Raw genomic sequence first — 26884 nt, 5'->3', positions numbered from 1 at the left:
TAAGTTTATTAAGGTACACAATATTTTGGGGAACACAATACCACCACACCCTTTCTTCTCTCCCAGTTCAAGGAATCAGTGTCCTAACTGGGGGCCTCTACTCCATCTTGGTCTTCTAATTGTCCTTACTTGTCACAAGGCAGCCTAAGAATTCCCACTCTCTAAGATTATCAGGCGAGGTGTTGGTGGTGCTCGAGAGATAGAGGCAGGAGGATCTCTGTGAGTTGGAGGCCAGCCTGGTCTACAGAGTGAGATCCAAGACAGCCAGAGTGACCCTATTTTGAAAACAAACAAGCAAAAAGATTATCAATCACATTCACCTTCTTCTGTTGTTGAGGACCTTTCAGCCATTGCCTGGAGGGACTGCCTTTTCCTGCCTTTGCCAACCCCTCTTCATCCTCTCTGTTTCAGCCACACTGGCTGGCTTCCTGTCTGCTTCTAGGACAGCCCAAGTTCTCCTGCTCCCTGCACCTATTCCATGTCTGTTCCCTTTTTTAGGATCCTTCTCTCTGATGGTTTGGAAACCTGCCTCATATCTTTCGCTTTTCATCTTAAATTTGTTGTCTATAAAATTTGTTTATCCCTAGTCCAGTTTATTTCTTGGGTAGCTTATTATAATCTACCCCTCCTATCAAAATTAGTCACTAATACCATGTCATACCCTAGGAGTCTACACAATGCTTGATTCATAGTTGGTAGAACCAGGGTCTGTGCTGGGATGGGAAGGATGAGCACAGGCCTGCTGCATTGTAAACCCAAGCTGTTGCTCAGTCCGCTCTTCATTGAGAACAGACTCTAGCCCGGGCCACTTGTTTGTGAGTTTGTTTAATGCTTAAAGTACTTACCATGGCTTTGGAGATCTATCCTCACACTTCAGAGTAGCTGTCCCTCTTTTAGAGGAAATGACCTGTTCTCCCTGCATCCACACCAGGTGACTTATGTCCTGTAAATCCAGCTTTAAGGAAACAGATGCCTTTTTATGACCTCCAGAGGAATTCATATATGTGACTCACACACACACACACACACACACACACACACACACACACACACACACATATTTAAAATCTTAAAAATTGTATAACCTGTATTTGAGCTAGATTAGTGTTGTGCCCAGATTGTGACCCCCCAAAGAGACCACCGAAGACCTTGGATGTCCAGAATGCAACAGCAAGGTTTATTCTGCAGATACAAGTCTAGACAGGGACTCATTTCTACATCCAATACAGTGAGGCAGGGAGGAGTACCTCTTTCTTGGGGAAGTTAGTTTTTATAGGCAAAACCCATAAAATTTCTTAGAGGGGAGGGGGTTAGTACGGGTCCATCCTTGATTGGTCAAGTTTTTCCCGGGCCTGGACTTTATCTTATCTTATCTGTTTGCCCTGTCAGGAGTTTTACAACTCATCTCCGGGGTCTGGTCTTGTTATCTCTGGAGAGGGGCATCTCGTGGTTAATTGGTTACCATCAGACATCCTGACTCTGTTCTTTTGTTCCTGGGGCTGGCGCCATCATTTCTGGGGACTTGAAACTGGCCTGGCCTAGATCACAGTCCCCAAAGCCACCACTGAAGACTTTAGGTACAGAATGCAAAAGTATGGTGTTTTCTAAGTTTACAAGTCTCCAGGGAGGCTCTTCCAAATCTCTCACTCACAGCAGGGAGGTGGGAAGGAGCGCTCCCCTTTCTTTGTGAGGCTAGTTCTTAAAGGCACAGACCATATAATTTATTTTAACCCACCTCCCTTTTTAGTCTTTTGGTCGAATATCCTGACTGTTTTCCAAAGTCCCTGTAGCAGATACAGCCACCTGGGGAAAAGGGGTCTAAGTTCTTATCTACACTTAGGAATCCTGGTTTAAGCTTCTCTTTGTCTGTAGGGGATAGAGTGGGGGGGTTTACTGAGGTATCACAATTAGTATATTAGTAAATCTTCTCAAATATTTGAATGATACAGAAACATAGAGCTTCAGGGATGGAGGGATGGCTCGGTGATGGAGAGTCCTAGGTTCAGTTCCCAGCACCCTCATGACATCTTAAAACTGTTTGTACCTCCAGATATAGATAATCCAAGGCCCTCTTCTGATATCTGTGAGCTCATCCAAGCATGTGGTGCATGTGTATACACTAAACTACACACAAATACACACACATAAATAAATTAATTAACTTTTTCACAAATATAGAGAAGAGAATAGAGCTTCAAACTAAAAACTTTCTTTTATTCTGTTACTCTACCAAATACTTCAAAGAGTTTGGTGGACTCTCCATGGCATTCAAACATACCAACATATGCATGTATGTGTTTTGCCATTGAGTTGTGATGATTTTACAAAAATGGGTTCCTGGGAAATAGGTTATTTTTTTTCACTTATATTTCTTGAAAATATGTTACATCATATAGTATCAATAAAATGCAGATATTCTTCATAAATATATATTGTTGTTAAGCAGATGGGCCTTGTGTAAAGTCCCCATCCAAGACTATTTGGCATAAAAAAAACAGCATACACTTTATACAGGTGTTCCAGGCATCAGCTTAGGGCTCAGGAGCTGTGGGAGGCCTTGGAGTCTAGACAGCATTATCCATAATGTATTACAAGTATTTTAATTTCAACATGGACTAGATAGGCAAATCACTAAGAAGTGTTCACATTCTTCCACTTTAAGTCTTGTGAATTCAGTGTACATTTTCCATTTGTTACACATAAAAGCCCCGAGTGAAGCCTTATGTAGGCTTCTAAGGTGTGACAAGCTACCAGTGACCACTTTTGAGATAAGAGTTATTTTGTGATGACAGTAACTGGACTAGGGATTTGTTGTTATTGACAACACAAATAAGCTGGAGACTGAAAGATATGAGGCAGCTTTTCAAATCATCAGAGAGAAATGTCCCAAGAAACAGAACAGCCATGGAATAGGTGCCTGGACCAGGAGAAATCCTAGAAGCAGACAGGAAGGCAATGTGACTGAAACAGCTCAGTTTTAGAGGACTTTCCGGGCATGCATGAAGCCCTGGATTAGATCTCCAGGACAACAGAAACCTAGGGAGGCTGCACACACCTCTGATCCAGCAGCAATGGAGGAATAGGGATCAGTTCACAATTGTCTTTGACTACAAGGGAATATCAGGCCAGCCTGAATTACATAGTGAGACCCTGTTTCAAAACAAAACAAGAAACAAAACAACAACAACAACAACAAAAAAAAAAAACCAACACCCAACTTAAAACAGAAATGATTGTCCTAACTCCATTCAGTAAAGCCTATGTTATTAACTACCTGTTACCCATCTGTCTTCCCCCACAATTGGTGTGGGGGCAGCATCTTACACCCACATAGATGGTGATAAGCCAGAAGTTTTAGCTCCAAACAATTCTGTGACCTTATCCTCAGTGTCTTAAGAAGATCACTCATCATTGGTTGGTTGTTAGTTAATTTGCTTATTTGGTTTTTAGGAGTGAGGAGAGCCTCAAAATTCATAATTGCTTCTAGAAACACTTGCTTGAACAACATTTTGCTCTCTAATTGCTGGATGGGGAAGTAGTCATACACAGTGGGCTGGATGTATTCTTTCTTCTGTTCCATTCTGAGCATGGGCTGCTAGTAAACATGTATTAGAAAGATGTTAGTTGAAAGACAGACCAGACAGTGGGTACAATAAGAGCAGGTGTCCCTTCTGCTCTTGCTCCAGGGACTCCTGGTTTCTACAGTTGATTCTTCTTTCTGGAGCAGTTTATTCACATGTAAATTGAGAGGGTTGGTCCAGGTGTTAAAGTCCCTCCACTCTCCAGCCATCTCCAAAGCAGCATGGTCCCCAGGCCTAGAGTCACACCTCAAGTGAAGATCTTTGCTGCAGCTTGGGACACAGCCCAGGGGCACATTAGCAATGTTCCCACCCACTGATGTTCTCCTCTAGTCTGTTTGTATCAGTGAGTAGATGCTATCTAGTAGGTGGACTGAGGAACTGGAGAGATTCAATTTTCACACAGAACAGGTAAAACTGTGGCCAGGAAATAAGGATGGAATTGTAAGAGAGCCTCCTCTTTATCCATAAATAGCTCTGGAAGCATCCCTCAGCAGCAGAGGACTGGAAGGACAAACTGACAAGAAGTTTCCACTCTCTCTTAACTAACAGGTAAGCCAGGTCTTCTATAGACTCATGCTAGACAATCAGGATAGTGATCTGTGGAGTTTCTGTACCATATGGAAGTACATATGGGATGATGTGGGATTGTATGTGGGACATTAGGACAATGGGGGGGGCGAGTCTCTAGACATTAGGGCAACTTAGCATCCAATAGAGTTCTTCAGATTCTTGGACGGTGGATCTTCATTTAAATGGAAAAATGGAATTTCATAGATGAGCTATTATTAAAGCCATCTTAAGCAAAGTTAACATGAGAGATAAGAAGAAAACTGTAGAAAACAGTTTGATACTCCTGGTCTGTATAAGTCATACATACTATAGAATATAGAACTGGGACCAGGGAGGTGAGGGCATAGATATATTGCAGTGTTCTTCATTGACTCTTGTGGTTTGCAGAATGGGAGCTTTTGTACAAAATAGCTGTATGCAGTGTGAGGAAGAACCTCAGTTGGCTGCAGACATTTGAGGTTTTGTGTTAGCAGTGAGGTAGCCAAGGACAGGAGTAACTAAATTTTGCTTTAGTTGGAATGTTGGAGATGGGAAAGGAGTGTCCGTCCCGGAAGATGAGAAGCTTTTAGACTTGGCCTTTGCTGTCCAATGACTGGGAAGTCACTGAAGTCTTTAACTATGGGGGAAATTTTAGAGAAAAGCTTTAAAACTGTTTTTTAAATGTTTGTATCTGTTAAAGGGGTTCCTTCACTCCTCCCCAAGGCTGGAGCTGCTGGTGGCTGGGGTCCTTCTTCTTGGGCTGTCTGTCTGTCCTGATCATGTGCTTCTCACCACCCAGGTGCTGCTGGCTGTACTTTCACTGTCCTGAAGCCCCTCCCACCCCTCCATTCCTCCCTGTGCTTACTGGGACCTTAAAACAAGTCATATAGTATAGCAAATATGCCTCAGTGGATTCTGATTAGATCCTCACAATTATGAAGTCTTACTCTGAACTTGCTTCTTAGTACAGGTGTGTGTGTGTGTGTGTGTGTGTGTGTGTGTGTGTGTGTGTGTGTGTGTGTAAAAGGTCAACTTTCAGGAGTCTATTCTTTTACCAGTCAGTACTTGGGGGGAGATCTAACTCAGGCTGTGAAGCTTCGCAGGAAGTGGCGTTACCCACTAAGCCATCCATCTCCCTGGCCCTTGGTTAGTTTCTTCCTTCAGTGTGGAAGCCGTCAGCCCACAGCTTCTGCAGACACCCTGGGACCCCACTCATGTCTGAGCTAACACCATTTTCTTCGGTGCTGGATTCCACCCTTCCATTGCTCAGTAAAACTCTTCTGCTTTGTCGAAAAGCAACTCAAGAGCTGAGGCAGGAGGAAGGTGAATTCAATAGTAGCTTGGATACTCTTCAGATCACACATGCACACACTGTTACGGGACTTCTGTTTAGTTTGGACCTGGAGACTTACTTTGCAGCCAAGATTGGCCTGGATCTCATTGCAATCCTCTTTTCTTAGCCTACTGATTGCTAATATGATATCCATAAAATCCTTAGGTCTTACCTTTTTGTTTTCTTTTAAGTTATGCCTTTGTGTATCCCAGACTGGCCTCCAAATTGATAGGTACCTAATGATAACCTTGAAGTTCTGATCCTCTACTTCCTAAGTTCTTGAATTACAGCCCTAGAGCACAATTCCTGATTTGATGTGGATGATGGAACTAGGGGTTCATAAACACTAGCCCGCCATCTACCAGCTCATATACCCAGCTCCCACACTGTTACTTCAATCATTTAAGCTAAGAAAGAAATAAACCTTAGCATGTTGGCAAATACTTTCAATCCCAGCCCTTGGGAGATGGAGGCATAGGATCAGGAGTTCAAGTCCAGCTTTGAGTCCCAAAGATATTGCAGACTAGCATGATTCAAACCCAGAATATCCTCTGGAAACCCTGTGGTGGGAGCAGCTCCTCCCTTCTCTGCTGACATCCCCTCCTGTCATGCACGGCTCAGGCCTGAGGGACTCTTCCTCTTTAGACGTCAGCCTACAGGAAGTCCTGTTTGCTCTGCCTTCTGGGCACACTGACATGAGTGTCTTGGTTTCATTGATCATGTTGCCTTCTGTTGTCTCTTCCACACTGAATTCCTGCCATGGACCCTAAGGTGTCCTTATTTGTCACCCTAGCAGTCAGAGCTGTCCTCAGATGACACCAGGGCCTGGTACTCCCACCCCAGCAATGACTGTGTCCTTGTGAAAAGGAGAGTGTCTCCTGAGTCCCATACCCAGCCTTCCCCTTGATCCTGTGCATTGCTGCCCCTCCCTTTACCCTCCCCTGTCACAGGCACTCTCCTGCATCTGGACCTTTGCCCTCCCTCTTTCTTCTCCTGTGACAGCTCTCTCTGGTTGGCCTCATCTTCTTCAGCTTTGCTCACATCCCACCTTCTCTGGGAAGGCATTAGAAAGTTCAGTTAGGCCTGGCCAACTGAGTTAGAATTGCATCCACAGCCCTCCGGCCCTGCTGCCAACGGTCCCTTAGTTGCTCTACACTCTCCTTGCTGTTTTTCTCTCTGTCCATGTGTTCATACATGCAGGGTAAGAGTGTATCCTATGTTTTCTGGATTTTATAAGCAAATTTTTATTTCCTAGATAGATGTAAGCTACATGAGACAAAAGGTCTTTGATTCATTGATAGGGTCTAGATTCATAGAATCATATGTATTCTCTTGAAGACAGGAAATGAATACATGAAATGAGTAAAATTTTAATATATTAGTATTGACTATAGTAAACTAGGTACCTTATAGTTCTATAAATATATGATTTTAAAGTTATTATAAGCAAACTACCATTTTTAAGATTTAGATTTATTGTTTTTAATTGTGTGTGCTGTGTGTGGTGATGATGATGATGATGATGATGGTGGTGTGTGTGTGTGTGTGTGTGTGTGTGTGTGTGTGTGTGTGTGTGTGTGTGTGTATGTGTGGGCACAGGTGTCTAAGGAATGTTTGGGTCTTCTACATCTCCAGGATTAGTGGTTGGGAGCCTCCCAGCATGGGTGCTGGGAACCTCTCTCAGGGTTTTGTAAGAGCAGTGGACACTCTTAACCATGAGCCATTGCAGCAGCTTAGTATTAATGTTTTAGTGAGAGTAGTATTTGTTCATACTCCCTCAGCCCCAGTCTATTAGTGGTCACAGTGGACCTAAAATGGAAAACTTCAAAACTCTTATCTGTATGGGACAATGTGTGTAGACACAACACTTCCGTTCTTCTTTGTCCATAGATACTAATAATGGACTTGATTGGGGCTTAGGGACCAACCACTGTGGCTGCTGAGCAGGAACAGCCCTGAGTCCACCAGAGGCCAAGTACACCGCCACTGGAAGACTGGTCCTTGCTTAGGGTTCTCTCAATGGAGATAACACAGTCTTATCTCCACCTTCAAGCTTTCTATTTTCCAGCTTTTTGTGCCAAGACCAGGAGTGAGATTGATGGCCATATGTGGGGAAGGACTGGGAAGAAGAGGCTGTTTGGAAAGACAGGGGGCCCTAGCAGAGAGGCCTATGAGATTCATACATTTAGGATGAGAGACCTTCTCAGACACAGTGTGGTTGAGTGACAGCCAACCAGAGTGTCTTCTCATTGTCCTTCAGGTCAACATCATGATGCGATCTCAAGTCCTCATTTCAGTCCTCTTACTCCTTCTCCCAGGTAAGTGAGAGGTGAACTGGGGGATGGCTAGGAGGACAGAGGTTCAGAGGACACGTTTCCCTGGGCTCTGTATTACAGGCTATGTAGTGATTAAAAAACCAGCATGAAATGGCAGCTCCAAAGAAATTTCTTAACCTACATGAATTTCAAAATTCATGGCTAAAAAATAAGATGCACAAGTCCGTCAAGTAAGGGGGGAATATATTTACATGCATGTTACATTCAAGTGACGGTGAGTACATGTATGTGCATGCTATAGTCAAAGTCTGAGGGCCAAAGAAAGGACACGAAAGAGCACCAAACCTTCACTTGGTGCATATATACCTGAAAAAGAAAAAGACATTCACTTTCAATTATTTAATTAAAACATCCTAACTGAAAAAATTCTAGGATGTAGGGGTAGATAGTGGATTGAATATTAATTCTTTTGAGACAAGGTCTAAGGTAGCCTAGGCTGCCTCACACACTATAGACAACTGAGAATAACCTCAAGCTTCCCAACAGCTAAGATTATAGTTGTGAGCCTCTACACCTGGTATATATTACAAATTTTACAATCTAACCTCTAGGAAGTGAGATTGTGGGAGGTTGTTAATTCTTATCAGATATTCCTATAATTTTCTTATGATGGCAAGTGTTATATTTGTGATCCTAAAAAAAGTATTAGGCAAAAATCAAGTACTTAGTGTCCCAGTGAGATATATACACCTGTTACACACTAATGTTATAGAACAAGAAACGTGCTTTCTCCAACTAGATCCCAAACTCATGACCTAGGCCTGAATATAGGTGACTAGTGAGTGGATCTCACAGTTCACAGTTTTGTGCTGTTTGCTTATTTGTTTATTCCTGTGCTGGGATCCAGCCAGAGGATCATGGGTGAGGAGAGCCTGGTACCCTTGAGGCTGCCTCTTCAGCCCTCAGCTCTCCCTTACTGGAAGCAATTGGAAACATTTAATCCATCATCTCAACAGATACATATTAAAACTATTATTTTAGGTTTAAAAGCTGTATGGTTTATTTCTTGATTTAACATTGCAATTTTGTGGTCTCACTTTACAAGTGAATGTTGTTCAGTTTCTGGAATGTTACCAGCATATAAGATGGGATCCAAGCCAGGCGGTGGTGGCGCACGCCTTTAATCCCAGCACTAGGGAGGCAGAGCCAGGTGGATCTCTGTGAGTTCGAGGCCAGCCTGGGCTACCAATTGAGCTCTGGGAAAGGCACAAAGCTACGTAGAGAAACCCTGTGTCGAAAAACCAAAAAAAAAAAGATGGGATCCTTGTTCAGTTTTTTTCCTTAATTTTTTAAAGAACTGATCCTAAAGCCCCAGTCCTCCTGATGGTATTACAAAACCCATCCTGAGCTTGTCCTGCTGGTGCACATCTTTAATCCCAGCAGTGGGGAGGTGGAGGCAGGCAGATCTCTGAATTCAGGCACCCTGTTCTACACACAAAGTTCTAAATACTGAAGCCAGTCAAGGGTTACATAGCAAGACCATGTCTCAAAAAAACCAACGAAAACCAGGTGAGTAAACAAAAGCCAATCTGAAAACTGATATTGAAGTTGGTAAAGTTCTGCCATTTACCCACAATGCTGGAAACGAAACCTGGGCCCTGCTCATTGTACAGGAGAGGTGGCTAAAGTCAGTGATTTCATTGTCAGTAGCAATGACAACCGGCCTCATAAGCTCAGGTTGGTCTTGAATTCACTAGTTTCCTGACTTCACCTTCGAATTCCAGTTTGACAGGCACCCATCATCATGCACAGTTTCTGGGAAAGCAGTTGTAAAAGGACAAGCCAGCCTGGGCTACAGAGCAAGACCCTGTCTAAAAACAAACCAACAGGTCAGGCATGGTGGTGCATGCCTTTAATCCTGGCAGTCAGAAGGTAGAGTTAGGTGGATCTCTATGAGTTTTGTATTAGCCTATTCTACATAGAGGGTTCTAGGCCTGTGAGAACTACCTAGTAAGTTTTGTCTCAAAAAGAAAAAAAAGAATGAAGGAGAGAAAGAAGGAAGGAAGGAATGAAGGAAGGAAAGAAAATGAAGAAAGGAAGGAAAGAGAGAAAGAAAGGGAAATACAAAAAGAATTAAAAAGATACAGTGTGAATATAATACAATGCAGTAAGTTGCTTTATCCACACACATGACCATTACATAATCACACAGAAGAAGAGTAAGCTAACAGAAAATTGTTTAGAGTGAAAATGTTAAGCTATGAAAACTCTACAAAGAAAAATGCAAAGAGGAGCTGGTGCTGGAGCACAGTGATAGAGCACTTACCTCTCATGCCCCAGGTTTAATCTGCAGCCAAAAAGGGAAAATGGGAAAGAAACGAAGAAGTAGAATCAATTGTAGGAAACTGTTGAGTGCTCATTCTCCAATTCCACCTTTTGATCACAGCTGCCGTGGATTCTTTCCCACAAGTGCATGGAGTGATGGGTCACCCTGTGACACTGCCGTGTACTTATCCAGTGTCTAATGGACTCTCATCCATGTGCTGGGGCCGAGGGGCATGTGCTTCTGACACATGTGGACAAACACTTATCTGGACTGATGGCCACAGAATCTACTATCAGACAAACAATCGCTACCAGCTGAAGGGGCAGCTTCTTCAAGGAGATGTGTCCTTGACGATAGAGAATGTCACTGAGAGTGACAGTGGTCTCTACTGCTGTCGGGTGGAAAAGAAGGGGTGGAATGGTGTACAGAGACTGACCACCTCACTGCAAGTTCAACCTGGTAAGTATGCTTTGTTGCCTTGCTAGTAATTTGTTCTTTTCCCAGAACAAGGAAACAAAAGTTCTTATAAACATGCTTGTGATTAAACACTTGCTTATTATTATGTTTTTAATGACATAGTCTCTTGTGTCTCAAACTGTCCTGATGGCCATGCCCTTCTGGTTCTCCAGCCTATAGCACTCTGGTCCTGATAATATACTTGTGTACCAACAACTTGTTTATTTATTTGTTTAAGCCCTAAAATCAACCTTAATTCAAGATCATGAGCTAAGTCAGGACTCAGGTCCTAACTGTACTTGGGACAGTCATGTTGGTCCATGAAACTGCCTCCACCCCATCTGTGGAGAGCTTCATTTAGGCCAAAGTGACTTGAATGAAAGGGATCCTCTGCCTCAGAGTTAATGTCTTATGATAGTGAAACTCTTGTTTCTGTTTATTTGTTTGAACAGGGTTTCTCTGTGCAGCCCTGGCTGTTCTGGAACTCCTTTTGCATTCCAGGCTGGCCTGGAGCTCACAGAGATCCACCTGCCTCTGCCTCCCAAGTACTGTGGGCGTGGGTTACCACACCCTCCCAAAACACCTGCCCTCAACACTGTAAAGCACAACAGCTCTAACCTGAAAAGCAGTCAACGCAGGATGCCACTGTGCAGATGAGCTGGCTTCAACGAGGGTCAGCTGACCTTACTGAGAGCAGGTCACATCATAGATGGAAAGTTCCACTCCATGTCTGCCCTGCCTTGAGCTTTAACAATAGTCCTCACATCACGTCGCAAAATTTTTATACACAAAAATGACCACAAGGGAAAGTATTTCTCTTCCAACAACTTTTCAGTGATTACTAGTGAGAAATTCATAAAAGCCCCAGTTCTTAAATCATTAGAGTTTCCTTTTTGATGTGAACATCCTTTTCATAGAAGGAGCTGAATCATGAGGATGCACCTTCTGGTGATATTCCCTGATCTCCTTGGCTTACACTGACAATAGACATCCATTCTAACTTGCCTCCAATTTTTAAAATCCAGAATATCATTTTGTAATTGTTCAGCCTCTGCCGTTTTTTACTAACTTTCTTATTTATTATCTATTGATTTTTGACATTGAATCTCACCATGTCATATAGATGGTCAGGATCTCTACAAGTAGATCAGACTAGCCTAACTCACAGAACCAACTGCTTATCTTTTGACCCATGGGATCAAAAGCCTGTTTCACAATGTACAGCTGCTTGAAATTATTTACAGTGAGCTGTTATCAAGCATAGAAATTATTTCACAGGCTAGTGTTTAAAAGTCCTCTGGCTAGTCAAGGGGTTCAAAAATGACACTCTGCTTTATCTTTTAACCACCACTTTTTAAAAAATAATTTCTTGTGATTCTAACACACGGAGCTTCCTCTTTAGGTGTCCTGGGACCCTCATCAGCTCCTTTAGCCTTTCCCACCTACATGGGAGGAAAAAAAAAATGCCCCAGAGCAAGAGAAGGAGAAAGCTCCTGAGCTGGTGATTCTTTCCTGGGTTTGTTCTCATAGTGATCTCACTAGATTGTTCACATGCTTGCTTTTCTCTCCACCTCAGAGATTTATGCTCTCCAGGGAGGGTGTGTACTGTGCTCAGGCCTCTGCCCACACATTGGACTGGATCAGCAATCTCATAGTTTGAAACCAATAGTGTGAATAGTTTTATTGCAGCACAGCCACACCCACTCCTTGCTAAGTTATCAGCAGTGACTTTCAAGCTGACTGACATGAGTGCTTGCTCTGGAGCACCTATGCTTCGGTTCCTGAGTCCAAGACACTTACTATCTGGCCCTCTATAGGAAAGGGGCTTGAAGGCCAGTGAGACGGCTCAGTGGGTATCTTAGCTATGGTTTCTATTGCTGGCTGTGAAGAGACACCATGACCATGGCAACTCCTATAAAGGAAAAACTTCTAATTGGGGTGGCTTACATTATCATCATGGTGTGACATGATAATGTGCAGGCAGACATGGTTCTGGAGAAGGAGCTGAGAGTCCTACATCTTGACCTGTAGGCAACAGGAAATCAACTGTCTCACTGGGTGTAGCTTAAGCATAGGTAGGATATCTCAAAGCCTGCCTCTACAGTGACACACTTCCCTCCAACAACGCCACACCTACTTCAAAAAGGCCATACCTACTCCAACAAAGTCACACCTCTTAATAGTGCCACTCCCTTTGGGGGCCATTTTCTTTCAAACCACAACAGTGGGTAAAAGTGCCTTGCTCAAGCTTGATTACCTGAGGTCAGTTCTTGCAGCCTACTTGGTAGAGGTTGAGAACCAACTCCTTCAAGTTATCTTCTGACCTTAACACATTGGCCATGGAAAATCACACACACACACACACACACACACACACACACACACACACACACACACACACACACACGGGGACGGGGGGTCAACAGACTGACAGACAGAGACAGGGAGAGCAACAGAAATACAATTTTTTTAAATTTTAAAAGCAGGCTGAACTCTGCTTTCACTAGTTTCCTGCATATAACAAGGGAACACATTTCTTTTGGTGCACGCCTTTAATCCCAGCACTAGGGAGGCAGAGCCAGGTGGATCTTTGTGAGTTTGAGGCCAGCTTGGGCTACAGAGTGAGTTCCAGGAAAGGTGCAAAGCTGCACAGAGAAACCTTGTCTTGGAAAACAAAACAACAACAAAAAAAAACCCAAAAAAGAAAACTCTCAATTTGAGTGACATCACATCCTTTAAAGAAGAGTGTTCAAAGGAGTTGTCCCCAGTTCCTGGGGTTGTATTTGTAGTTGGCAGGGTTAGGATGGACAGAAGCTGCTTATGTGGAAACTGTCAGCTGACCAAAGTCCTGTGTGTACCTTCCGGACTTCCCCGTGGACTGTCCTTCCAAGCATTCTCTTCCCTGAACCCCAGTCTGGGATCTCTGTGCACTCTCAGAACACCAGTAAGCCATTTGGATTCACTCAGCACTTGTGGGTTTTTTTTTAAATTTGTGAATTACAGGTTAAACCTGCCTTGTCCCAATATCAGATCTGCAGTGTTTCAAGATCTGAAACCTCTTGGGCATTGCCTTGGTAATATACCTGGAAAATTCAAAGCCATGAAGTATTCATACACAGAATATCAATAGTTTATAAACCTACCTATAAGCTATGTATATAAAGTGTATGCATATGAATGCTACATCTATCTACATTTAGAGTTGAGGCCTGTCGGTAAGCTATATGTAAATTTTACAAAATTTACAGAATTACCCAAATTCTGAAACTCCTGGAACCAAAAATTTTTGGATAAGGAATATTCACACTGCTTCTATTAGATTGGAAGAAACCATAAATGACTGTGTCTCTTCTCTACTCAAATGTGCAAATCATTTAGTGTTGGGCCTTGCAAGGGAACTCCTGTGGGCCAACTAGCCCAGTTAGCCTTAGGATGCAATGCTATATGGTGTGTCCTCTCAGAACTGACTGCATTGAACACGCTGAGTCTGTAGTCTGTGGATGAAGTCAGTCACTCACTACTGAGAGCAGTCCCAGTCCCCCATACCCTCTCAGTGTCACAGAGATGCTTAGAGATATCTGAGGATCTGACACCTGTTATTTATGTGTCCTTAGGAACTTGGGCTCTGTTCTCAGCTCTATGTTGTCTGTGCAGCTGCCTCCTATTGATGAGCCTATCCCCAGGGCTCTGTCCTGCCCCATCCTAGTTGGTCAATGACAAAGAACAGAAGTGCAGGAGACGAGCCTCTCTGGGGACAGCCTCTCCCTGGTGTGCTAGAGAGTGGGTGGAGTGAAGGCTCTTCTTCTTGCTTGGCTGACCCTTACTTTCACATTGATTTCTAATTCAGGAGTTCCAACAAGTTCTTCAGGGAGACTTACAGGTGGATTCAAACCTATCAATAGACCCAGACCTACTCCAACGAGTCCCATAGCAACTCTAAGGAAACCCAGAATTACTCCAAGGAGACCCAGAACTACTCCAAGGAGACCCAGAACTACTCCAAGGAGACCCAGAACTACTCCAAAGAAACCCATCACTACTCCAAGACCAAAAACAACCAAAAAACCCACAACTACTCCAAGGAGACCAGCAACTACCACAAAACCCACAACTACTCCAAGAAGACCAAAAACAACCAGAAAACCCACAACTACTCCAAAGAGACCAGCAACTACCACAAAACCCACAACTACTCCACGGAGACCAGTAACTACCACAAAACCCACAACTACTCCACGGAGACCAGTAACTACCACAAAACCCACAACTACTCCAAGGAGACCAGTAACTACCACAAAACCCACAACAACTCCACGGAGACCAGTAACTACCACAAAACTCACAACTACTCCATGGAGACCAGTAACTACCACAAAACCCACAACTACTCCAAGGAGACCAGTAACTACCACAAAACCCACAACTACTCCAAGGAGACCCTCAATAACCACAAAACCCACAACTACTCCAAGGAGACCCTCAACAACCACAAAACCCACAACTACTCCAAAAAGACCGCAAACAACCACAAAACCCACAACTACTCCACAGAGACCAGTAACTACCATAAAACCCACAACTACTCCAAGGAGACCAGCAACTACCATAAAACCCACAACTACTCCAATGGGACCCTCAACTACCACAAAACCCACAACTACCCCAAGGAGATCCTCAACAACCACAAAACCCACAACTGCTTCAACAAGACCCACAAATGCTCCAAAATCAACCAGAATCTCTACCTCAGCTCCTCCACCACCAGCAAACGCACCAACTCCAAAACCAGGTAAAACCCGTTGTGGTTCAGCAATCAGAGGCCTTCTCATGGGGTGATGTAGGACATACTGGACAGCAAGGCAGTCATAAGTATGATCTAGGTGAAGGGTTCTTAGATGGGTTCCAAACAATGACTTCACAATGCCTGTGATTCTCCAAATTTTTTGCATGCACCCTCTGCTCTGCTGTAAGAATTTGAACATGGAGGACACTTGTCTCTCTATATGAGATTCTCTGAGGATTCACTACTAGCCAAACAGGTGGATATTTGATCTAGGATAGCTGATGAGGATGGTGAATGACTGAGAACTAGTGTCAGGGTAGGGAGACTCTTGACCCTTTATATCCATTCTGGGATTGGGCCATCCAGTTGAGGCCATAGTTCAGGGAGGCTATCATTTGGTATTTCCTGAACATTAAGCAGTATCCTACTTGCTTCATGATGCAGTGCTTAATTCTCAGACACTTGTGTCCTATATAGCTGTGACCTGTCCCTATTTTATAGTGACAAGAACTGACAGAGTCAGAAAGTTCACGATGGAACTTATGAAGACAGAAAGTGGCTCAGACTCTGTCCCTGTTCACTTGCGATGGAAGCTGGTTCTTCTGAGTCCAGGGTCAGACCTCCTGCCATGGGCTCTGAGATTTATGTTTGGAAGGTTTGCCCTGTATTCAAATCTTCACTGAAGAAAACTCCATAAGTCTCCCTTTTGCTTCAAGGATCTTTTAATTTATTTGTGAAACAGGAAAATTCAAAAAGATGATTTTAATACTAATGATTTTACACATTAGAGTTAAAATCCTTAGGAAAGGTGGCATGTTCAAGCTTGGGCTGGAGAGATGGCACCATAGTTAAAAGCAAGTATTGATGCCAGACGGTGGTGGCACACGCCTTTAATCCCAGCACTCGGGAGGCAGAGGCATGCAAATCTCTGTGAGTTTGAGGCCAGCCTGGTCTAAAAAGTGAGTTCCAGGAAAGGCGCAAAACTACACAGAGAAACCCTGTCTCGAAAAACCTAAAAAAAAAAAAAGACATAAAAGCAAGTATTGTTCTTGAGGACATCCTGAGTTGGTTCTAGGCACCCATGTTGAGCAGCTCACAAATGCCTGTAATTCCACTTCCAGGGGATCTGAGACCTCCGGTCTCCATAAGCATTTACAATTAAGTGCAGAAACCCATATACAGATGGCATATGCATATACCAATTTAATATAAAATAAATTTTATGCATATGCTTTGACTGATACCCTAAAGTTCATACTTCGAATTCCCACAGAAATGAATTTAGACAATAGTAATGGATAGTTTTTTAGAGATTGGGAAAAAGATTGGTATCCAAAGACAAGATGACTTCAAATCTTCTACATCCAGGAGGGAAGATAAAGTAGCAGTTAGAGACACATAAAGCTTGCTACAACTCATCCATCCCCTGAGGTTAAGGCTGGATTCTGTGAGCAGCCGAAGGGTCACCGATTTTTTGTTTTGTTTTGTTTTGCTATCTGATGGGAGGTGTTGATTTCCTTGCCTCCCATTGGCCTGTGGGTACATCAACCAGGATGACTCTGAGGGACGGGGCTACAAGCTGAGGTTACAGAGGGCTTTAGGATATTATTGGGATTTTAAAGAATAGGATTTGTGAGAAAACCATTTTGTTCCAGGCAGCTGCACCACTGGAGAACTGTGAGATCTCTCAGGATTGACAGAATCTTTCAATGCTTACTTTCTGTCTACTTCAAGGGATGGGATCATGGACTGAATTTGGAGAACATGGATAAGTTACTGACTTCATGGAAAACAGAGATTTAGAAAAGTAGTGACAGCTGACATGATCATGTGACCAGCTGGGGCAGTATTCTCTGAGTTTTATTTTGTTGAGATAGGATCTTAACATGGCTGGTATGGAACTCATGATGTAGACCAGGCTCGCCTTGACGTCACAGAGATCTTCCTGCCTCTGCCTCTGGTCATAAAAGGTGGTTACCACCATGCTTGCCAGTGTTGAATTAAAATTTTATCTTGTTTCATATTTGAGTCACTTACTCTTGTACTTGGAAGGTCTTGCTTAAGGTCCTAGGTCACAAACAGAGCTCAGACTGTAGATGGTACCTAAACCTAGTAATTGCCTTTGGCTCCTTGGAAGTGAGCCTCCAGTGAGTAAAAATGTAAGCACTGTAATGTGAGGACTGAGGAGGCCTATGAGTCATCCAACTTCACTCATGCTGGGCAAAGCCCTTGGCAGTAACTGGGACTTCATAGACCTGTACTATTTCCACTCACTGTTTGGGCATCCTGTATGTGTGTGCTGCCAGCAAATATGTCTGTCATTTGCTAAAATTACAATTGTGTAATCATCTGACATGTGCTTTTTCAAGAATAAAATGAAACCGGGGGGCTTACTGTTAGGATGTAAAGCATTTGTTTATTGCTATAATTCAGCAGAATGAGAATGCTGTACATACGGATTTTAGAAAGCATAAAAATTATAATTTGTTCTTAAAAAAAGGTATGTCAGAAACACCCCGATATGTGAATGGAGTTTGGTGACTCTCCTGCCATATGAAATCCCAATCTTCACATCATGTGTGACACGTCAACTTGTGGGTGATATTATAAGTGATTGCTGAAGCAGTTCTGATCCAAGCGAAGGCACACTGACATATTGGATAAGAATACACACAAGTTGTTATGGATGTCATGGTAGTTCCACTGATTCTGAGTAGAGTCATCCTGACCTTTCAGTGTGTATATGGTCTTTGTGCACTTACCATCCTTAGCTAATATGGAAGTATAGATAAGGTGAGACCTTAGACTGTTCCAAAACTAAGTGTTCTGGTTCCATTAAACTTGTAGATATACTCGGGCATTTACTTGTATTATCTACAGAGAGAGAGAGAGAGAGAGAGAGAGAGAGAGAGAGAGAGAGAGAGAGAGAGAGAGAGACAGGAGAGAGAGGAGAGAGAAAGGAAGGAGGAGGAAGAGGAGCAGCAGGAGCAGGAGAAGGAAGAGGAAGAAGATGAGGAGGATGAGGAAAAGGAGGAGAAGAGGAGAGAGTTTTCCATGAAGTCAGAACAGGAAGGTTAAGACATACAACTTCCTAGATAAATTTAACAAAATACTAGTATTTATTGTGATCTCTGTCTGTCTGTAGTTTTTGATCATGTTATTTAAGTTTCAATCTATCATAGAAGCTATTGTGAATATGTGTGGTGTCTATAATGCAAATCAAACGTTTTTCTAATGACAATTTTCATTCTTTTTGAGCAGTTGACATCGACACTGTGACATCTTCACACCGCCCTTGGAATAATCACACCGTAAGCATATCCCTCCTTGTGTTAATAGTGAGATTCACTTGTCTGTCTTCCTGGAATCATGTTGCATTTAAAGACTTTGTAAATCAATTTAGTTCACAGACTTTTGTCTCAAAAGAAGAAGAAAAAAATAGAAGAAAAGGAAAAGAGGCAAGCATAGTTGTTTATTCCTTCATCATAGGATTCAGGAAGCTGACACAGGAGATACCAAGTTTCAGGATAGCCTGGACTACCTGGTCAGCTTGAGTTACATAGCAATACCATGTCTCAAAGATCCCAGAGAGGGGGGTTGGGGATTTAGCTCAGTGGTAGAGTGCTTGCCTAGTAAATGCAAGGCCCTGGGTTTGGTCCTCAGCTCCGGGGGAAAAAAAGGATCCCAGAGAGACAGACAGTATTAAATGTATGATCATAAATACATTGAAAAGAAGAGAAGAATTTAACTCTAAAAAGGGTGTTAGGAAGCAACTTTGTTAGAGATATCCAGTAAAAGATATTTTACAAAGCAATGGAGGGAGGTAAGGACACAGAGAAACAAACTGACTATTTTCTATGGTTAAAATAAGAATGTGCTAACTAGAGCAGAATAAATTAATACATATTTTTGTATTCTAGTGCAGTATCAGAAACTATCATGCCATGTTGAAAGTATTACTAATTGAGCAGACTTGTACTGTTTTTAACACAATCCTTCATGGTGAAGTTGTACCTGAGCTTGGTTAACTGCAGTGCAGACATCTTTACCAGAAAGAAGAAATAATTTAGAATTAAATACAAAACAAAAAATAGCAACATCTGGACTCTGAAGCTGTCAATCTGGCTCTAGGTGCCTTGAGAACAGTGCACAGAGATACATTTGTGTGTGTGTGTCTAGGTTTGGGGTTTGTTTGTTTCTGAGACAGGGGCTCCTGGAGAACAGGCTGGCCTCGAATTCTCTATGGAGTTGAAAATGATCATGAACTCCAGGACCTACTGTCTCTACTTCCCAAGTCCTGGGATTACAGGTGTGCACCCCCATGCTTAGGAGCAGCACTATACATTTTAAACCTGTAGATTAACTTCCTGGATTCTCTCTCATGAAGAGATTGAAAAAAACATATGGGAAGATAAATGAGAAAGGATAGCCACTGCTGCCATAATCCGGAATCATAATCAGGAAAATGTTATGAAGTAAATGTCCACATGGGCATGGTGGACCTGCCTGTGATCCAGGCACTCAGAATATGTAGGCAGGAGGATCAGAAGTTCATCATATTGGCTGCATAGTGAGTGCCAGGCCAGCCTAGGATACAGGAGACCCTGTCTCAAAAACAACGAACATTATTTATATCCCCACAGTGTTTGTCAAGAAGGACCTGAGAATTCCCCTTCCAGCTAAACATGTTTGAGGACATAGAGACAGTGCTCACAGAGCTTAACTAACTTGTCCATAGTCTCCCTGACTAGGCAGAAGAACTGGGCTTGTGATTCCAGAGACGAGGCTCATTCACACAGTGGCAAAGACCTGGTCTCTATTTCTCCACTTCCCTGCAGTTAAACCCATCCCATGGGCTCTGTTTAGGGTTGGTAGATGAGTGCTAAGCTATTAGAGGGGCCTCACCTGCTGCCCAGCCTGTCTCCTGCTTATTCAGTATGTACTGATCCCTGATCACCTTCACCAGGGCACTAGGGGAGATTCTGCATTTCTGTCTGATCACATGGTGTTAATCAGGCTGCATCCAGGAACAGCTTCCTCTGAATGGTTTATAAAGATGTAGATTTCGCCTGGCATGGGGATCCATGGCTTTAATCCTACCCATTACGGGGAAGAAGCATGTGCATTTCGGCATTAGAAGCAAGTCTGGTCTTCATAGAGAGTTCCAGGCTACCTGTGGGTACAAAGTGAGAGAGAGAGAGAGAGAGAGAGAGAGAGAGAGAGAGAGAGAGAGAGAGAGAGAGAGAGAGAGAGAGAATGAATCCAGAATTGTCTTTTATAAGACAATTAGGATCTGTGAGGAAAGACCAGTCTCCGCAAATGAGCACACATGGGCAACATCAGAGCATTGATTTAGATAGGAGCCATTGTTTTTCTCAATGGAGGAATAACCTAGGAATATTAATGCAGATATAATCCCTCACAAGATATACAACCATGCTGTCACCTCAAACCACATAGAAAACATTTTCATCCTTCTCTTAGACACTTTGAAGTTTGCATTGTCTAGCATTGCACAGCTTATTACCAGTTCAGGTTGTTTGTGTTTACTGGCATGTTCTACTTTATTTAAACACATGATCTCTCCATGTGGCCCTGGCTGTCCCAGAACTGCTGTGTAGACCAGACTGTCTTGGAACTCTCAGATGGTCTTCTGCCTCTGATGGAGTCCAGGTGCACACTCCCACTTACTTGCATAATCGAGAGTAGCCACAGAAAATGGAGAGAAAAGTCTAGGTTGAGGGTCAGGATGTGTTTTCTACTCATCTCATTTGGTGCCTCATCAATGATTGATGTTTCCTTAGGAAGTGGTCCCCACACCAAACCCCCTGAAGATCCACACCAAGGGCCTCTATATCGGCATCTCCGTGTCTGTTGTGCTGCTGCTTCTCACGAGCATCCTGATGATCATAAGTGAGTAACTCTATCAAGCTTTCGGTGTTAGCAATGGGAGTGCTTCTCCCTGATTAATGATCACAAAATCCAAGGAAGGTTGGCAGAGCAAAATCTTTTACACCTGTAGCATAGTGCAAAGCCTCTTTAAATCCACCGAGCAAAGTGGGGGTCCTGCTGAGCCTTCACCTCTAAAACAAAGAGGTCCTGTGCCTGTCTCTGAGTGCTCAGAGCTTGGCCTCGGATTCTCCTGAGACTGGCCCTATAAAGCAGTGTAGTGACTAGGGAGAATGGAGTCTGAGCATAGATTTTGATTCTAGGAAAATTCCATAGCTCTTCTTGCCAATAGAGACTTCCCACATTTCTTTCAAGATGGCACTTCCTCTGTCTTCTTTAGCCCTTTGCTAGAAGACAGTATGTTTCATGTATATTTCCCAAACCAAGGAACTAGAACAAGGATTCTCAGCCACTCTGACTGCCTTCAAGTAACTCCACATGCCATGGCGTTCACATTTCACATGACTCCTCTGTGTTCCCTAATCTAAGATACATACTGCAGTCCCCTCTGGATCCCAGGGATGTGTTAGGAACTACTGTGCACTGAGATTGTTTCTAACATTTGTGAAGTGCTCAGTGAGCACTGTTACAGTATCATCAAGATTCCTGTTTCATCTAACTTGTAAAATTTAAATACTGGTGGCTCTTTTCCTAAGTTCCACTGTTCGTTTGATTTGTTTCCTTTGCAGTTTTTGAGACAGGGTTTTGTACATCCCAGGCTGGCATTGAACTTACAGTGTAGCTGAGGCCAGTGTTGACCTTTTTATCCTTCTTCCACTACCATCCATGAGCTGTGCTTCAATTATTGGTCATGTCAACAGAAAAACTAAACTCAAGTTTTCCTTAAATAAATTTAATATGGGCCTGGAAAGATAGTTCAGCACTCAGGACCATGTACTGCACTTGCAGAGGATATGAATCCCATCCCAGTTCTTGTGTGGGTGAGTCATAACTGCCTTAACTACAGCTCCATTGGATGCCTCATGAAATGCCTCCCCTTTATCAGGATCCTGAACTCTAGTGCACATACTCACACGGGCACAGGAACTGGAACACTTGAGTGCTCCAGCATGGAGAGAGAGAGAGAGAGAGAGAGAGAGAGAGAGAGAGAGAGAGAGAGAGAGAGAGAGAGAGAGAGAGATCTCCAAAGTAAAAGAAATTAGAGACTATGGAACAATAGTTTGCAGCACAGGATGAGATCTGGATGGTAACAGACCATTACAAAACCTAGGCTGTACTTTCTCCTAGCTTGGGCATCTGTTTTTTCCCCATGATGATATTTATGAGTGTTCTGGAACACAACATATTTAATAGAAGAGGCAAATGAAACACTGGGAGAGGAAACTACATGACTAATGCTAACCAGAGTTCTTTGAGGATGGAAGCCAGACCTCATGACCCCCTCCTGCTGAGTTTGTGGGCGTGCACACAGTGTTTCTGTCTGCGCAGTCCACTCCATGTGTAAGACCCTCAGCTGTCAACTGCTCAAGACCCCACACACACGCTCATTACTTCCCTGTTTTACATGGCTGGACCGAAAATAGAGAACAAGAATATGGCTGCCAGCTTTCAGGCCGATTCCCTCCAATATTTAGAACTTGTTTATTCATAATGATTATTTAATCTGGCCCTGAGGACATCTGCCTATAATCCCACAATTCAGGCTACTGATACAGAAGGATCACAGGTCAGGTCTAGCTTAACCTAAAGTCGTAAGATAATGTCTAAAAGGGGAATATAAATTGCATAAAATACTACAGATATATTCACTTTCTTAGCCCAAAGTTGTTTATTCTCCCCTGAGGGAGGGTGGCTACTGGGAGTCTTTGACAGGAAGTGGAGAGTGAGGAATAAGTGGTACACACTTCCTGAGCAACGTTATGGGAGGAGCCAAGGCCAGTATAGTGCTGCTTTAGTGACATTTTTAAAGGGTCCCTGATGGAAGAGACCACTAATAGGACCTTGTGTCTCAGGTCACCGGGAGATTTCACATTTAGCCTGTGCTCCAGCAGCTAATTTACAAACCTAGACTTCATCTTTTTCAGTGAAAGACAATTTTCCAGTGCCACTCTAGCGGGTTAGGAATGCTATATGGGTGAGTGCACCAATCTTCGAATGAAGATAAGATACTTCCTGTGGGGCACATGAAAGAATGAGCCTCCAATGGTTGCTGGGGAACAGTTCAATTAAAAACAATACCCTTGATTAGAAGAAAATGTCATGAATGTTTTTGATGACATGTTCAATTTCCCTTTCCACTCTTCCTAACTCCCCTGATTCCATTTCAGAGTGCAGACACATGAGAAAGAAGAGGAAGTCAGAAGTGTAAGTTGTCTTGGCTTGTGTCCACTGCTTTGGAACTTGAAGTCTCGTGGATTTCTCCTTGTTCCTTTCTTTCTTTTCCTTTTCTCCTCCTCTTTCTCTCATTCCTTCCCCCTTTTTATTTACTTATTCTTTTTTTATTATGCATACAGTGTTCTGTCTGTATGTATGTCTGCACACCAGCAGAGGGTACCAGATCTCATTATAGATGGTTGTGAGCCACCATGTGATTGCTGGGAATTAAACTCGGGACCTCTGGAAGAGCAGTCAGTGCTCTTAATCTCTGAGCCATCTCTCCAGTCCTATTTACTTATTTTTCATTAAAGTATTTTTCATATTACATATTTTCATCCTGTTCCTTTCCACCCACCAACTCCTTTTGGATGACACCAATTCCTACCCACCCTACATTATGTTCTCTCTTTCAACAAAAGGGGGGAAACATATAAAACTCATAACACAAAAATGAAGAACAAAACAAAACAAAAAAGACTGTTTTCTGTCAGTTGTCACATTGGCTCACCTGAGCATTCTGACCCTAAGTTGTTTCCATACTTGTTCATGTGCTATTGACCCACTCAAAGAAAAGCTTTGTCCCATCTTCTTTGTAACTCTCTGCACAGGTGTTCTTCATGTGGCTGACTGGTCCTACATTTCAGTAGTAGAGATGGCCATTGACTCTACATTTCAGTAGTAGAGATGGCCATTGACTGCACATTTCAGTAGTAGAGATGGCCATTGACTGCACATTTCAGTAGCAGAGATGGCCATTGACTCTACATTTCAGTAGTAGAGATGGCCATTGACTCTACATTTCAGTAGCAGAGGTGGCCATTGACTCTACATTTCAGTAGTAGAGATGGCCATTGACTCTACATTTCAGTAGCAGAGATGGCCATTGACTCTACATTTCAGTAGCAGAGATGGCCATTGGCTCTACATTTTAGTAGCAGAGATGGCCATTGACTCTACATTTCAGTAGCAGAGATGGCCATTGACTCTACATTTCAGGAGCAGAGATGGCCATTGACTCTACATTTCAGTAGCAGAGGTGGCCATTGACTCTACATTTCAGTAGCAGAGATGGCCATTGACTCTACATTTCAGTAGCAGAGATGGCCATTGACTCTACATTTCAGTAGCAGAGATGGCCATTGGCTCTACATTTCAGTAGTAGTGATGGCCTTTATATAAAAGACAAAACTCCACTCTGTCAAAACACTGCTCATGAGTTAGTCAGTCTGTTTTCTTCTCTGATTTGCTGCTTCATGAGCTGTAGGAAGCTCACACAGTAGCCACCGTGACTACCAGAGTAAAAGCCCCTCCCTCAGCTGATGGGAAAGGATGGTCCGCAGACACCAGCAGCTCTCTCCCCAAATTAGTTCCTTTCCCTATCATGCCTGATGTTTTTGTGCATGTGATGTATGTGAGTGTGCGCTGTACTGTAGACCTTGCAGCTGTTTCCCGGACCACCAGCCCCTGTGGAAAAGCCCTGCTTTGAAGCTTTACATATTTCCCCATCTGTGTTAGTGTTAGAGTGTGCAGATGCTATGTAGATTTCAAAATTATTTTTTTTTTGATTTTTCGAGACAGGGTTTCTCTGTGTAGCTTTGCGCCTTTCCTGGGACTCACTTGGTAGCCCAGGCTGGCCTCGAACTCACAGAGATCCGCCTGGCTCTGCCTCCCGAGTGCTGGGATTAAAGGCGTGCGCCACCACCGCCCGGCTCAAAATTATTTTTTTAAACAAGAACTTATTATTTTTTATTGTGGTAGGAGATGGTGGTGGTGGCTGTGTGTGTGTGTGTGTGTGTGTGTGTGTGTGTGTGTGTGTGTGTGTGTGTGTGTGTACAGGTTCCATGGCACCTGTGCAGGCCAGAGGACAACTTTGTGAAGCTGGTTCTCTCCTTCCACTTTTACAAGGATCCAGGCATCTAGCATAGGTCACCAGACCTTCCTAACCCTTTCTAAAGTGTCACAGTCCTAAGCTGTAAATGCATGAGTCATTCAGTTCTTACCCCAGTTCCAAAATGCATATCTTGATCAGGTAACTCAGTTTAACATTAGATATCTGTCTTTTTAGACTTTCTACATTTGTGTTCTCTTACATGAGTATCCAGATTGATGCCAATATGAATTATTTTTGTTTTAATGATTCTTAATTTCTCTGATGTTTATTAAGCAAACTTTTCTATGAATTAATATCAGGTCCCTATATGGTGCTATTCATTCCCTGTTACAGTTTTGGGAATGGGGCTCCTGCCCACCTGAATACCCAGTCTTGCTAAATCATAAATGAAAACTCTGCTCAGACCTGAAAAGTGACTTGCTTGTTCTTTTTTCAACAACTCTCTCCACAGCCCAGTCGTCTTCCATGCTTACCAGAATGAGACCTTTCAATCTACAGTGCAGCCCCAAACCGAGGACAAGTTTGACATTGTTGATGACAGTGTTCATTCAAGGATTAAATCCTAGCTGTTCTCTGAGGGGCCATCATCCCAAGACTGTAGAAGAAAGTAACGGGATATAACCACACTGTTAAATTTGTTCTGTGGCAGTTCAACTGATGTTCCCACTTGGAGCAGGAGGAAAGAGAATGGCCCTCTACTAGTTCATATACATAGTCACTCTTAATATAGTGCTTAGTCTTGTCACACACTGGGGAGTGTCCTCTCAAGCATGAATACTTTAGAATTCCTTGTGTTCTTTAGATGCCATAAGTTGTATCCATGAGAGACAATCATTGGTAATGTAAGAAATGACCTTCTATCTTGGGTACTAAATCCATCAGGAAGAGGATTTAAAAGTAAAAAAATAAATAAAATAAAAGGGGGGGCAAGACTTAATTTGGAAGCACTTCATGATTATGTTTTATTCACTTTCCACCAAGGGAATGAAGTCATGGGAGCTACAGGTTTAACTTGGTAGATAAATAGGAGTCCAGAAGTGTGTGTGCTTTCTAATGGCTCCTGACATATGGTATCTAATGTTTGTTATATAGATGATCTTAGGATAAGGATGGTGCTTCATGGCATGAGAGGTTGCCATGGTGAGAATGGACCAGGCAGACATCAGGGAAGAAAATAATGGACCAAGGACTGAGTTCATTAGTGCTGTTTCCACTGCAGTCTGACTTGGTGCTCAGTGTCCTGTCCTCACCCACTGGACTCTGAATTAGGTGCTGGAAGGAGACAATGCAGACATGAAGGGGAAAGGGGGAGCAGGACCCAGGCTCTCTGCCTGAGAGAAGTCCTGTTCCAGGGGTGACCGGGTTTGGGACTATCACTGGTTTCATTCAGAGTTCCTAATTTA

The 26884-nt window shown here is 43.1% G+C and overlaps 1 protein-coding gene across 1 annotated transcript in view; it reads left to right on the top strand.

Moving 5' to 3' along the window:
* LOC121831575 (hepatitis A virus cellular receptor 1 homolog) overlaps window positions 1-26191 on the top strand; it is a 33476-nt gene extending 7285 nt beyond the window's left edge. The window contains exons 2-7 of the mRNA XM_076543976.1: window positions 7724-7781; window positions 10153-10524; window positions 18566-18615; window positions 21109-21217; window positions 23542-23578; window positions 25933-26191. Of these exons, the coding sequence (XP_076400091.1) occupies window positions 7724-7781; window positions 10153-10524; window positions 18566-18615; window positions 21109-21217; window positions 23542-23578; window positions 25933-26047 (741 nt within the window). The 3' untranslated portion in view covers window positions 26048-26191. The remainder of the gene's footprint in view (window positions 1-7723; window positions 7782-10152; window positions 10525-18565; window positions 18616-21108; window positions 21218-23541; window positions 23579-25932) is intronic.
* Window positions 26192-26884: the final 693 nt, after the last annotated feature.

Source organism: Peromyscus maniculatus, chromosome 8 (genome assembly GCF_049852395.1).
Source record: "Peromyscus maniculatus bairdii isolate BWxNUB_F1_BW_parent chromosome 8, HU_Pman_BW_mat_3.1, whole genome shotgun sequence".
Classification (NCBI taxonomy): Eukaryota; Metazoa; Chordata; class Mammalia; order Rodentia; family Cricetidae; genus Peromyscus; species Peromyscus maniculatus.
Note: the sequence above shows the minus strand (reverse complement) of the source record. Positions and strands in the feature narration are given on the sequence as shown.